The sequence below is a fragment of the Diorhabda sublineata genome, chromosome X, assembly GCF_026230105.1.
Source record: "Diorhabda sublineata isolate icDioSubl1.1 chromosome X, icDioSubl1.1, whole genome shotgun sequence".
Taxonomy (NCBI): domain Eukaryota; kingdom Metazoa; phylum Arthropoda; class Insecta; order Coleoptera; family Chrysomelidae; genus Diorhabda; species Diorhabda sublineata.
This window is the reverse complement of record NC_079485.1, coordinates 5,852,276-5,866,231: the sequence shown is the minus strand read 5'-3', so window position 1 is coordinate 5,866,231 and position 13,956 is coordinate 5,852,276. Positions and strand designations below refer to the sequence as shown.

Sequence of the window (13,956 nt, the reverse complement as noted above, 5' to 3'; positions counted from 1 at the left end):
AGCTGTGTTCGAAATGGGTGTTATGTAATAAGCTAAAAAAGTTAATTATTATGGCTTTTGAATCATTAAGCACGCTTTTAAATTTGTAAGGTTCTTTATCGAACGTAAAAGTGATGAAATCAATTCATATTCTTTAGTAAAGTGCAATGTCACTGTAGTGGTGTTCCAGTATAACTCCTGTTCAAAAACATTCAATTGAAACAGGGATTTTGTAACTATGCCTTTGCAAGTAAAAAACTGATTTATGTACATTAGTCTAATTACTGTAATATATTGTTGGTTGTCGTTTATCGAACACCTTGTTGTTGGAATCATATAGGAAAATCTCTTCAGACAACCAACCAAGGCACTGCTGATCATAAATAAAATAAAAAATAATTTTCAGTCTTACTTTGTAACATACATTAATCAATAAAACAAGTAAACATGTTAAAAAATTAATAAAACAAGTTTGAATAGGTACATATTAAAGGTATGAACACGATATAAAGAAATACTGAAATATAATAAATTTATTTTCTTCCTATCGAGGTGTCTGCATGTATTTTGTTCAGGAATGAGTCCACGTCTAATGTTCGTAACATTTTTTTGCAGGAGTGTTCAATCAGGATTTCATCTGATGATCTTCGTTTCTTGGAAACACTAAAAATGTTATAACAGATGTTAACTGTAATTTTTCTATTATACATCGAAGGCAATGTATCATACATTTTAGTAACAATAGTGTTGCATCAATATATTCTGTTCCAACAGCTTATTGTGAGCAAGGTAGAATATATATTATTTTTGTGAAGCTTATTTTCATATTTTTTCAATTCGTCATTTAAATATAGGAACATATTGGCTGCAGTGAAAGCCAGGGTGACATATGACATTCACCCTAAAAAATTAATATTAAGAATTCAGTAGCGGAGTTAAAAGTTACCTTCCGTAAATAAAAGTCGTCAAAATTGTTATACTACAAAAAATTGGGGTTAAGTATAAACAGATAAGGCTATATCAAGAAATTGAAGCATATTGGATTGGTGGTATGAATAAGATGGTGTTAAAACCTAACATGTGATAAAACATAGATTTATGCATAAGAACTCTATGGACTCAACACGAGTAAAATCTAATTAAAGTCATCAGAGAAATTTCAAAAATGAAAGGAATCACACCTACATATAGGCCCAAATTAAATTTTTGATCACGAAAAACCTCAAATTGATGTGTCAACTCATCTACAGCACCGATTTTACGCTTATCACTTTTATTTCAACATAACAAAATTTATTATAGATTTTTCGACAGCCAAATAAGCGCTGGTGTTGAATTAAATTTTTTGTACTGTATTTTATCGGATACAGTATTACCTTAGAAGAGAAATATATTTACCTTTTAGATAAAGCATCTTCCTGAACTTTACCAGTCGAAGCAAAATTCATAAGTTCATCTTCAATATCTTTTTCGAGACTACAATTCCTGTCATTTGAATTTGAATGCATGCTGGATATATTTTTGGTCTCCTTACTTTCTATAGTCAAATGATCAGATTTATTTTTTTCATTTTCACTTGTGTTACAAGTACCTCCATCGATCGGTAATTCCATTTTACTTTCCGATAACGGGTTATCTTTTTTATTATAATTCGTTTCATTCCCCTCACATTTCTGTTTCGTCCTTTTATTATCGGACGAAACTCTATCTGTTGTTTGTTTTGCTTCATTGCCATGTTTCTTCATTACCTCTTTTTTATTATCTGAATTCTTCATGAGTGATTTGGTTTCATTTACCTCTGTATTATTTGTTGATTGTTTGGGTTTGTTTACAATATTCGATTTGGATTCTGACATACGATTTTCTTTCTTTACTTTTACGTCTTTAGATTGTGTTTTATTCAATTTACTGCTTGTCAATAATTCTTTTTCAATTAATTCCTCTTTGGATTTTTTTTTACTACTTTTAGTATCTAATTCACTCGTCTGTACTTTTTCATGTTTAGTTGATTGTTTCTCATTTAATTCGATGTCATCACTACTTTTTTTGTTAGTTGTGGAATCAATTTCTGAAGTAGTACTCTTAGATTTACATTTAATTTCTGATAGCTTGGATTCTTTTTTGTTTTTTTTCAAGTTTGTTACCTTATCACTTATCCGTCTCTTTTTTTTCTCTTCATCTTTTGCTTCTTGTTTTTCAGTTTTATTGGGTCTATCTTGCACATTTTGAGATGGAAGTTCATTTTTAACAGAGGGTTCTATGTCAATTAATGTATAGAAATCAGTTTGTTTCAAATGTATCTCTACTTCTCCACCAATTGATTCTAAATAAAGCTGTCCAATGTATTCTACTTTTTTTGTGTCTTTTGAAGCAGCAACAGACATTTTCCTACTTTCATTTTCTTCTTCGTTGTGTGAAATTTCTATACACTCTTCAAGGTTAACCAAATCGAAAGAATTTCGATCTAACATCTCCATCTGGGTACCACTTGTATTTATTTGATATTCATGATTAGCATTAATTTTTTTAGAGCTTTTATTTTGAACTAAATGAATCCCCCTTTCTTTTAAATTTTGTATCAAATTTTGCGCTTCAGCATCAGACGCAGTTTTGTCTGCTTTTTCAGTTTTGTCGTCATCGTCGCTATTAGTAGACATTATGTTTGTATCAGAGTCGTCAGATGTTATTAAATCTTTCAAAACAATATCAATGTCTCTTTCTCTTTTCTTTTTCTTGGGCGATTCTGACTTTTTATTCTTTTTTGTGGTATATACCTTTGCTATTGGTTTAATTTTAAATTTGCTACTCTGAGGTTTCTTAGTTTTATTTGATTCAATTTGTGGTTTCAAAGAATTTACCATTCGTAGACGTTTACTTTCGAGATCTTTTAAAACTGTCAATTGTGAAGATGAAACTCCTTTCACGTTTGATTTATAAATGTCACTCGATTTGCTTTCCTGTAATACTTTTGAAATATCTTCAACACTATTTGTCGTACTTGAAATATTTTCAGTTTTTGTTCCCTTGTTTGATATTTTTGTGGATTTATCGCTTTTTATTGGAATTTTTGGCGCTTTTATTTGTTCCAGGTTTTTACTTCTGTTTCTTAAAGGATATGTTCTTTTTAGCATATCCTTGTTTTTTCGGAATATAACTGTATCGTTACTTTCTTTATTATATTCATCTGAAGAACAACCTTCTTCAGTACTGGAACTATCAAATGAATCGTCGCTTTTCATATTTGTCTTCATAAGGTTCAAGTTTTTCTTTCCAATAACGTTTTTATTAAAAAGCTGTAAATGGTCATCGACTGTTGTGTCTGCAGCTGGAGATGCTTTTTCGATTTCTCTTAAATGCGCTTCGAGATTTTTATTCTGTTCATTATCTGATGGTTGATAATAAGAACTACCAGTTGAATAATCAGTAGGTCTACTTGAATACGGTGAATTTGCATTAATTCTTGGTGTAAAAGGAACAAAGTTGGGAGTTATTGGTAAATTTGGAGTTGGTATTGAATCTATATCTATACTTTTTAGATCTAAATTCGCTTCCAACATTTTGGTGAATGGTGTGGTAGTACTTATATTACTCATGTTTACATCTAATGGAGTAGATATTCCTGGTGTTTTTGGTAATTGTACCTTTATTGGAGTTTCTAATATAGGCATAATGTTTCTTTTAGTTGATACAGAAGGAACTACACTTTCTTTAAGCATATCTGGCGTAACAAATGTTTTTGAGTGACATCTTTCATCAGATTTTGCTTCCAGTATATTTTTACTAGTATTGTGTAGTTTAGAGGGAGACAGTATGGTTTTCACTTGAGACTTAAATGTCTGGTTATTGTCTTCAAAACATTCTGTAACTGATTTATTTTCGCTGTTTTTGTCATCATGTTTTATTGGTGTCTTTATTGCAGTCTCTAATAAACGCCCCTCTTTTTCAGTCATGTCTTTTGAATTCATTTTAATTTTTTTTCTTGATTTTTTACTTCCACTTGAGAGCTGTTGCTTCTTAGGTGCTGAAACTTCATTATCTTGATTTGGTATTACAGCTCTAAGATCTGCGTCCCAGGCTTTTGTAAAAAGTGTTTTCACAGCTTGATCATTTTGTTTTATGTCAAAATTCGATTCATTAGATTTCCTTTGGTTTTTAGGAGGCGAAGAAAAATTCAAGTTACGAACATGTGAAGTACTTTTAGGTGTTGACATTTTATTATTATCAGAAGATGCAGGAGTAACAATAATTTTCTCTTTTGAACTTATAACAATGGCATCCTCTGTACTGCGATTTTTTTCTTCAAATTCAGTATTATTTCCGACAGTTGGATCGGGATCAACTTTTTTAGTTTCGGTAGTTGTTATATTTCTTTTTTTCGGCCGTGGGGATTTCCTGGGTGCTTTAGGGTAAAGTACTTTCTTCAAACCTGTCTTTCTTTTAGATGTAGAATCATCTGGAATTGCACTAGAAATTTTCTCAACGTCCAATGCCTCAATGGATTGATTCTCTGGGGGTGTAAAATTTTTAAAATAGTTTTGTAGGTCTGTAGATGCTTCTGGTACTAGTTGTATTGTAGGCTGTGGTAATATCATCTTTGGCTTTTTAGGACCTGAACAAAAAATTAACATTAGTTATACGCTTGGAACAGAATTTATTGTGTAATGCTTATTAAAGACAATATATTATTTGTTTTGCAGTGCTAGACATATGACTCATATGCTTAAACTCGCCTAGTAGTGACAATGGGTGTGTAAAGTTATCGTCAGAGACCAAAGGTTATCGAAACGCGAATCAAACAGTGTAATTGTGATGAAGTAATAGTAGTAAATAGTGTGTTCAGTACGAATATCACTAACAAAAAAATTTCAACTTATCTGATAAATTGATTGAATATAAAATTCTTTCCAGGGGTATATTTGAAAAAGGTAGGATAAAAGTTTCTCTCTGGAAATAATAGTGTCCATTTGATAATTATCAAAGGCAACGATCCTGTAACTTCATCTATATTAATTACACAACCTATCAACACTAGCAGGCAAGTTTAACCTGCCAGTGTTCAGTTTTAAAATTTTCCTAGTTTATATTTTTTTATTTTGTATTTCTATACTGAATACACTGTTGACTAAACAATTACCATGTTCAACTTACATTTAATTATTTTTTGAGGATCGAGGTAAATAGTTTACCTTCGGTCTTTGAACACAATAACTTGGTAATTGTAAAACTTGTGTCGGATAATGAAATCTAGAAATTCAAACTTAGTGTATTTCCCGTTAAATTCAAAATATGTAACTGTTATCTGTTGAAATGTATAAAACTGAAGGATCCATTAATACCTTTTTTCTGTTTTCCAGTTTCTACAACAAGTGGTACCATTTCATCCTTTTCATGTATAATTATTGGCATCTGCATAATATCTTGTTCCGTCAAAGTTGTTGTAGTGGTAACAGGGGTAGGGTTATTGAGCAATATCAGAGGTTTGGTAGGGTTAACAGATGTGGAAACAGAAGGTATCAGTAAACCAGACACTGTATTTATGAATATTGGATTTTGCACACATGGGTTTGTAGAGGCGAGACTGCAGTTATTTGAAATAATATAATTATTGAAGGAGTTATCGAAGGACATAGTCTGTAACAAATTAATAGTACTTGAGAAATATTTTTAAAAAAAGGTATCTTCTTTACTCAACATAGAAATTTATGGAATTCATTTTAATGAAATTGCTTTGAAATTTATAAATATGATCACTTATTAAGAAAGCATGGATTTTTTATATTTAATGTTGAATACACTGCTCTATACAAGTGGATAGACCTTTACCTAAATATGAAATTATTATATTGTAGGTTCTGTGGACATCGAGATATATTATAATTGATTATACCCAGAAATATGCAACATACTGCTTGTTTTTTTTTATTAACAAGAGCTTATCTGATAAACCTATATGTCAGACTCGTCGAAATTCATACAGAGTTTTTCAAATTTAGGTTAGCAAAATGCACATTTTAATAGAACACTAAAATTCAAACTCAAATTCGCCAATGAATGAAGAAAAAGTTTCAAAGTAACACATTTAAACTTTCTTAGTCTATTTAATACAATGATAAAATGTTTTCCAAGTTTTTAATTATAATTTTAGTATCTATATTTAGTATACTCAATCATAGCTGTCCAAGAAGTTCTTAAAGATATATTTAAAATATATCATCATTGGTTGCAAAAATACTTGCCTCTTTATCAGATGAATAGTGATGAGGAGCTTTAATATTATTAGAAATTCCTTGTGCTTGATCACTTTTATTTCCTGATTTCGATTTAGCCAGATCTGTAGTATCTTTTTTATTCCCTGTGTTACTAAAATATTAGTTAAGAATTTTTTTATGTAAATTTTTAAATAGAAAATATGTACCTTGTAGTATGTGCAACTTCTGAATGTTTATTTGCTTCAACCATATTTGATGATCCTGAAAGATGTAATAATCTACTGAGAATACAATTTAAAAAAAATCAAACTGTATTAGAAAAGGGTGTGGACATTATCAACTGAACCTAGTATGTTCCAAACTTTTCCATATAACTAAAATTAATTAATAAAAAAATGTTACAATCTAGTTTATTTCAAATGTTGGTTAAATAAATAAATTATAAGATTATTTTTTATTTTATGGATGGATTTTTACCATTTTCAATACTGTCGATGCTCATACTGCATTTACTGTCTAGATTGATTATGAAGACCTTAGCATATAGTCAAGATAATATTTAAGATCTGGTGAATTGAAAAATTGTTATGTGCCATTTGTCATCTCATAATTTCATAACGCCCATTATCAATGTTATCACAAGAATTTAGAAGCACCCTATATATTAAAAGATAGTAAGAATTGAAAAATTGAAGAATTATATATATTACCCATGATTTCGCGCAATAAGTCATCAAAAATGGGATCAGCTTGCGCTTCTTCAACAGCAGATTTAATTGTTTTATCAAGTTCTTCCGGATTTCTTTCTTTGTACTGCCTTTCAACTACTTTATTAATTGTATGCGCAATTTTTTCTTGAAATTCTTTATTTTCCATCAAATTCTGTGCTAGAACCTACAAAGAAACATGAATATTCCTCTAAATCTTTCAGACCTAGAAAAATAAGGAAAGCAAATATATTATAGAGCTTAGCGTAAGTCAATAAACCTCTAATTTAATGAATATATATTCTTGAAGATTGTAAAATAGTGAAAACTGTAATTAACTTAATTCGGCGAAGATCTAATATTTTTTATATTTGGAAATGAAAAAACAGTTACAGCATTTACTGACAGTTTACCAGAAACTCATAGGCTTCATTATGTATTACTTACAACACTGTGCTCAGTAATGTTTCTCCTGCAACATTCATGTTCTCTACCTATTACAGGTAATGACCATTACCTGTTACCAAATCTAAAGAAATGGCTCCTGCTTAGATTTTATTCGAATGTTGGAAGTAAAAACTTGATTAATGATACTGTTTACACTTGAAAGATTTTTGTAATCAATGTATCTAGCACAAAGAAATAAAACAGATTTTCATTAAGAATTATAATTAATTAATTAAAACCATGTTTCCATTTGAGTAAAATAATTCATCAAGGTTCACAATATAAATATTTAATAATAAAAATTTGAATTTGACATATGCCTACTTCATTTTTATAACTTATTTTCAAGTATATTTTTCACTTGTGTTCAGGTTATATATTTTTTTATTTTCGCAAATTCAGCATAGTTATCCTGATAGATTTGCAAATTAACAAATTTTTGTTTATGTTGTTTGATATATTTGACATATCAATTAAATTGGCAAGTCTCGATAACGATCATTAATCACTGCTGAATAATATGTCATTAAGTATATGCATTATTAATTATTTGATATATATGGAAAACATAATTTCCAATCTCCTGAAGTAAAAACAATGATAAAAAGTGTGAGGCATAGGAGCTTTGTAGATTTTGATTCTAATTAAACATTTCATAAAATGCAAAAATAGAAAAGAATAAATATGTAGGAAAAGTAAAACATATTTACCTCAGTATCAAACACTTCAGTTCGGGTTTTTTCATTGGGTGCGATTTTTTTTTCATTGGGTGAGATTTTAGATGAAGAAAGAGGCTGTTCTTCATTTTTACCAGTCAACTTTCTTTTTGAACCTGTGTGTGTATTGAATGATTCTTCACTCTCTGCATTTCCAGGAAGTGTATGTATAGGTGTTGCATCCAAATCACTATTATTAGGACTCATACAATTATCATAAGACCCATATGGAGTACTAGAAACAATTATTTGTGAAATAACATACCTGTAGTGCTGGATGCTGCAATAGTCAGAACAGTACAGTATCTAATATCAATGTTAACTACATATAACATATATTATCTGTGATAGAAAAACCAGTATAACAACTATATAATATCCATGGATTGGCCATTACATAAGTAGACTTGTGATTTATAATAATATTATAAGAGTTGATTTCACACACATAGAATGTGTTACTTTGTTTCTTCTTTTGATTGACTCAATTTATCTAGGAACTTCTCTGTCAACCCCAACAATTTTAGATTCCTATTCAGCTTACAGTGCCTTAACAGTTGACCAATTTTGATAATTATTCCTATGTTTAAATGTTTCTCTAGTCTTCAATCTGTTGTACTATACCTATATTTAAGTGTTGTTTCAGTTGTCCCTTGTGGAATGCAGCAGAAAGTTTCTGATATTGACACATCAACTAAACTCTGGATAAGTAAGTATTTTATCTGTGTTTATTGAGAAGTCCCCCTCCTTGTTTACCACACAAACTCTTGATCATTTGGTCTCTATATGTATCCAGCATTTATAAACTCATGTGTATGTTTTGCTGTTTTAATCAATGTTTTCACTATTTTACTTGTTCCCTATATTCTATTTTTCTAAATTTTCTCATCTTGTTTGTAATATGTTGGTGTATCAAGAGATTTTGGTCTGGCATATCGGATAATAATCTTTAATAGGGGCAATATTTACATTAATTATATAACAAATAAATTTTACATCATTTTGTTTTTTTTTCAAATATCAACAGACAAAAAATAAACTATTTACTTCATTTGAAAATAGATATATTTTTTAATGTCTATCTTGGTATAAGACTCTAAGATCAATGAAAAAAATGAAGTTACCCCTCTAAGTTTATTTGCAGAATGTCCTCAAATAGCTAATTTCACATATTGTATTGTAAATTTTATAAAAACTGAGGAAAAAGTATAGCTTCCACTGATTTATTAATATTAAATGTTTAGGTAAGTGCACAGGCTCATTTGTATAATACAATTTAACACCCGTACAGAAATCTTGATGATAATAATAATGTAACACTTTTTATCAAGAAATTAAGATTACCTGGCAATAGGTGTGGATGCCCTACTTGAAGGGACTTTGTGATTGAGTAAATACAGAAGCTGATTTTGTAATGAGCAATTTGAATGATTCTCATTGTAGAAATCGGTAGCTTCTAATCTCCCTTGTACTAAAAGATAAGTCTTATTAAAAGGATACTCTTAAATACAGGTAAAAATGCTCATACTAATTTGAGATATTTGAAAATATTCTACTAAAATATCCTCGAGTGTTTGACCAAGGAATCTAGTTGGCATATATTTAGTTTTTGTAGAATCTAGATGTCTGAGATTAGACGAAGTTCTAAGAAACTCTCTATGTGCTGTTATACATTTTGCTGATTTCAAGTATCCTGGAATTAAAATATATTAGTTTTGGTATAAATATTTGTTTCCCGGCAAAATCAAACCTAACACAAGTTTTGCTGCAATTAAATCTAATGGTTCCATATTTAATTTGAAATAAAATAGTGTATTAAGAAATTTTATTAAAAAAGAATATTTAAACTTATATAAAAAAACTTCATATTCGAATACAATACTGAAACCTCACAGCTATTGTAACTAATTTTTCTATATACAACAGTGCTGCCACGACAAAAAACAATTGTTGCCATTCATCGTTTGAATTGGATCACAGAATTTGAGAATTTAAATTCTCTGCTCACTGCTTGCAACGTGTAAAACGGCCTCTTTCTATTTCTTATTGCTGAAAATAACTGAATCAAATTGTTCTTATATTTGTCTAAACTATATTTAGGTTTTTAACTCCAATACCGGAAGAACATATCCACCACAAAAAATGGCATTAATTATCACATCGTCGTATACATAAAGCTACACAATTACTCGCGCTAAAAAAGCTTTTCAGAAACCATGATCGAGTTCATCCGACAATAATTTGAATGTAGGAAAGTAATACGAGTCCCGGATACTGTCGTTCGTAAACTGAACAAAGTAATCGGGCCATGTTTTATGACAAGACCCTTTAATGTAAGCGGTTAAATGCTTCATTTGCTTGAAAAGTTATCAATTTTCTGTAAATGGTACCTATGATCAATTCCTAAAATTAATACATGAAAATATAGTAATAAAAAACAAAAGGTTTTTGTAGGTAGTCTTAAATTTGAAATTTCTACTGAAAATATATCGTTCTAGCTTAAGATTCGCAATCATCTGATATGTGATCTCTCTGATCCTGAACTGATTTATGAAAGTTGTATTCCCAGCCTTAAAATGAAATATAGAACTCTGACATTCAGGGTGTTACAATCTTTGTGATTGTTAACATATATGTAATACTAATTATATGGACAGTTCCCATAAGTGGAAGGTGTTCCGACTAATAGAAACAAATAGTGTATCGTTCTTTCTCTCCTCCGGGTGCTTCAGTTAGTTCTGTGCATCTTTTGCACGCATGAAGCATGCGCAGTAGATAAAGTGTCCCGAACGGGAGACAAAATGAATATTGTCGGCAACGTTACGTTTTTCCCATACCAACTACCCATATAGGAGTATTACATAAATGAGCGTTAAGTGGAAAGTACCCTTTGTAAACCTGCTCCAGATTGTGCAAATAAGAAGAATTTAGAGGTTTGCTTTTGGTAGCTACGCTGGCAGAACTAGTTCAGGAAGTGTACACTAAAGCGTTCTTTGTAGCAGAACCAGCGCAAGTGTCGCTGTTCTTAGTAGCAGTGCAACGGAGCTAGTTCACCAAGTTCAGTGGGTCTAGAGTCAGTTCAGCCAGTGTAGGGAGAGACAGTGAAATAAGTGTAATAGGAATACAAAATATCAAGAAGTACTAAATCGTTTTTCATTATTGTTATTACTACAAGGCCTGAATCACATTAAATAACCTCAAATACAACAATCAACAAATGCTCCATTGCTCTCTGCACTATACCGTTCTTTGTATCCTATCGATCTAATTCTATACACTCATGAGCTGGTCTGCACTGGTACAGTTCCAGTACAGCTACCAAGAGCAAACCACAGTACAGTTCCAGTGCAGCTACCAAGAGCCATTCTCTATACACTCATGAACTGGCCTGCACCGGTCCATTTCGGTACAGTTCCAGTGCAACTACCAAAAACAAACCTTAGATTTATATACTTAACCCAAATTTATGTAATAAATATATACTGCTAGAGTAAAAAAAAACGTTTCCATGCTGCCAAGCTAGATACCTAGCTTCCGTATTTTGGAGGCTGGTAGCATGGAATTTTCCAAAATAGGCGTAACAGGTATGATTCATACACAAGATATAAGGTGGGTAACAATTGAACAAGAACCAAGTATTGGATGGTCAGATATTAATGCAAAAGTGTCATAGCTAATGAACACACTTTTCAGTAACTATTAATGTAGGACTAGCACACAAAAACAACTAGAAAATACACTGGAAGAGTTGATGATTCACTGAAAATGCAGTAATAAACAATGGGACATTAAAATTATACAAAAAACCAAGGACATCTTCACATACTTCAAATATGTATTCCTAAGAGGAAGCATTGTTACTAAACTTACAATAGAAAAAAGGCGATTGACATTAAATAAATATTTTGATTAGTTGAAGAGGTGGCAAGCATTGGATCAAAATTGGAAAAATATACTACGAACAGCACAAATCTTATAGATATAAAATCTGGTTTATTAGAAGCAATTGAGGCCAATGTAGTGATTAGTTAAAAGTACAGTCAAAACTCGATTAACCGGACTAATTGTTTTAGGGATTCCGATAATCGAAAGTCCAGATAATCGAATATATGAAGAAAAGCGGGTTTTGTGAAATAAAAAGTTTAATAATAGTAATATTCATTAATAAATAATATCAATCAAAAATAATAATTATTTAATAATAATTTTAATTTGGCTTAAAATAATTGGTAATTGGCATTTGAGGTAAACTACTTTTTCTCTTCATTGCTGCTATATCATGAATTGGTTTCAACTATAGTAAACTCACAGTATCACTCTCCGTTTGTTTATCAAACCATTTGAGACCTGTTTCCAGCCCCTGAAGTGTTTATGTTCATTTATCTGCAATATGTTTTCTACGATTTCGTCATCCAACAAAATCTGAGAGCCTTGATCATTATTGTCACAAGTGACCCACTCTTTGATATCTTATATTTTGTAACTTATCTCAATACTACTTAATTATTTAATTGTTCGCAGTTGATAGTCCGGATAATCGCGAATCCATATAACTGAGGGCCGGATAATCTAGTTTCTACTGTATTTTATATTTCAAAGCATAACCATACAAATATAATTAACATTTCAAAATAAGAATCAATCTAGAGGACATTTAAGAAGATGAGAAATACACTAACACAGGATTTAATGCAAACCAGATGAAATCACATTTATTGCATTGAATATAGATAATTTATCACAGATGGTGATTTATTTATATTCAAGTGCAAACATCCAGATATACATCAGATTTGAAGGAATAGGAGCAAAAAGTTAAAATAAGCCAAGGATTTTTAATGTAAAGAAGAAAGATACATATAGAGCAATTTTTGTCAAAGATAAATAACTAGAAGCATTGTTAGTTGAAGGTATGTGAAATTATCTGATATAAAGATGAATTACTTGAAAGAAGACAGTTATTCCCAATATAGACATTTCAGAGTTAAAAAGCATTAAAAAAACTGCTGTTAATTTCACTATTGGAAAAACTGGTGATGAATTTAATTTTGAGTAATCCAGAAAATTGAGGAATGGATGTATCATTTGGGCAACTTGGGTCAATTTATTTATCAACAACCATGCTAAATATAACATTTTCAGTGTACTACTTAGCAGATAAATCCTATATAAACAAACTTTAAGCACAGGCAAAATTATTTGACACTATATATGAGAATTGAATGCAAAAATTGGATAAAATTTATTATTTTTATTTCCAAAAGGCAGAATTGTGCAGTTCTACAGATAGTATAGCATGGTATTTGGCAGGGGCTGTTGGTGTTGTTGACTTCATAAATGAAAAGATTTTAAGTAACCTTAAGATCTTTAATCAATTTTATTGTTAAAAAGTTGTAAAAGTGTGAAACATTATTTTTTGTGTTAAATTTGTTTACTTAATAAACTTTTATTATACAATTCTGACAAATATATTATTTAGATTTTTCATGATGTATCCAAAACTTCTGAAATATTCAATAAAAGTGAATAGATGGTGAAATTTCACATTCATAACATTAACATTCGTAAGTCATTAGTCTCAACTACAAACAAAAACAGGCTGAATGTCGGGATTTAATTGTCCAAGTTATAATAAAAATAAATGTAAAATATTCCAGTAGGTTGATGAGTTTGAGATATTTACCAAAAATGAAATGGCAAAAAGATTTATTACTAGATGTTATAACAGTAGAGATAATATTTGTGTGTACACACAAAAAAAAAACATTGAGATTTTTTTTAATATTTATCCTTTCCTGTTCAGAAAAAGCACCAGCGAAATAATAAGAAATTGTAATTATCTAGATTAGGTTAGACCCTTCCGATTTAGTAAAAATTTTAGTATGTTATAAAGAAAAT

At 30.2% G+C, this 13,956-nt stretch overlaps 1 protein-coding gene across 1 annotated transcript; it reads right to left on the bottom strand.

The window, feature by feature from the left end:
- Positions 1-378: 378 nt before the first annotated feature.
- On the bottom strand, positions 379-9,993 carry LOC130451129 (uncharacterized). Its single transcript, XM_056789948.1, has 10 exons — positions 9,809-9,993; positions 9,587-9,751; positions 9,403-9,529; positions 8,053-8,293; positions 6,899-7,082; positions 6,395-6,449; positions 6,216-6,339; positions 5,316-5,610; positions 1,378-4,588; positions 379-642 (listed from the first exon to the last, which is right to left on the bottom strand). The coding sequence occupies exons 1-10, from the start codon at positions 9,846-9,848 to the stop codon at positions 513-515; spliced, it is 4,572 nt and encodes a 1,523-aa protein (XP_056645926.1). The 5' UTR covers positions 9,849-9,993; the 3' UTR covers positions 379-512.
- Positions 9,994-13,956: the final 3,963 nt, after the last annotated feature.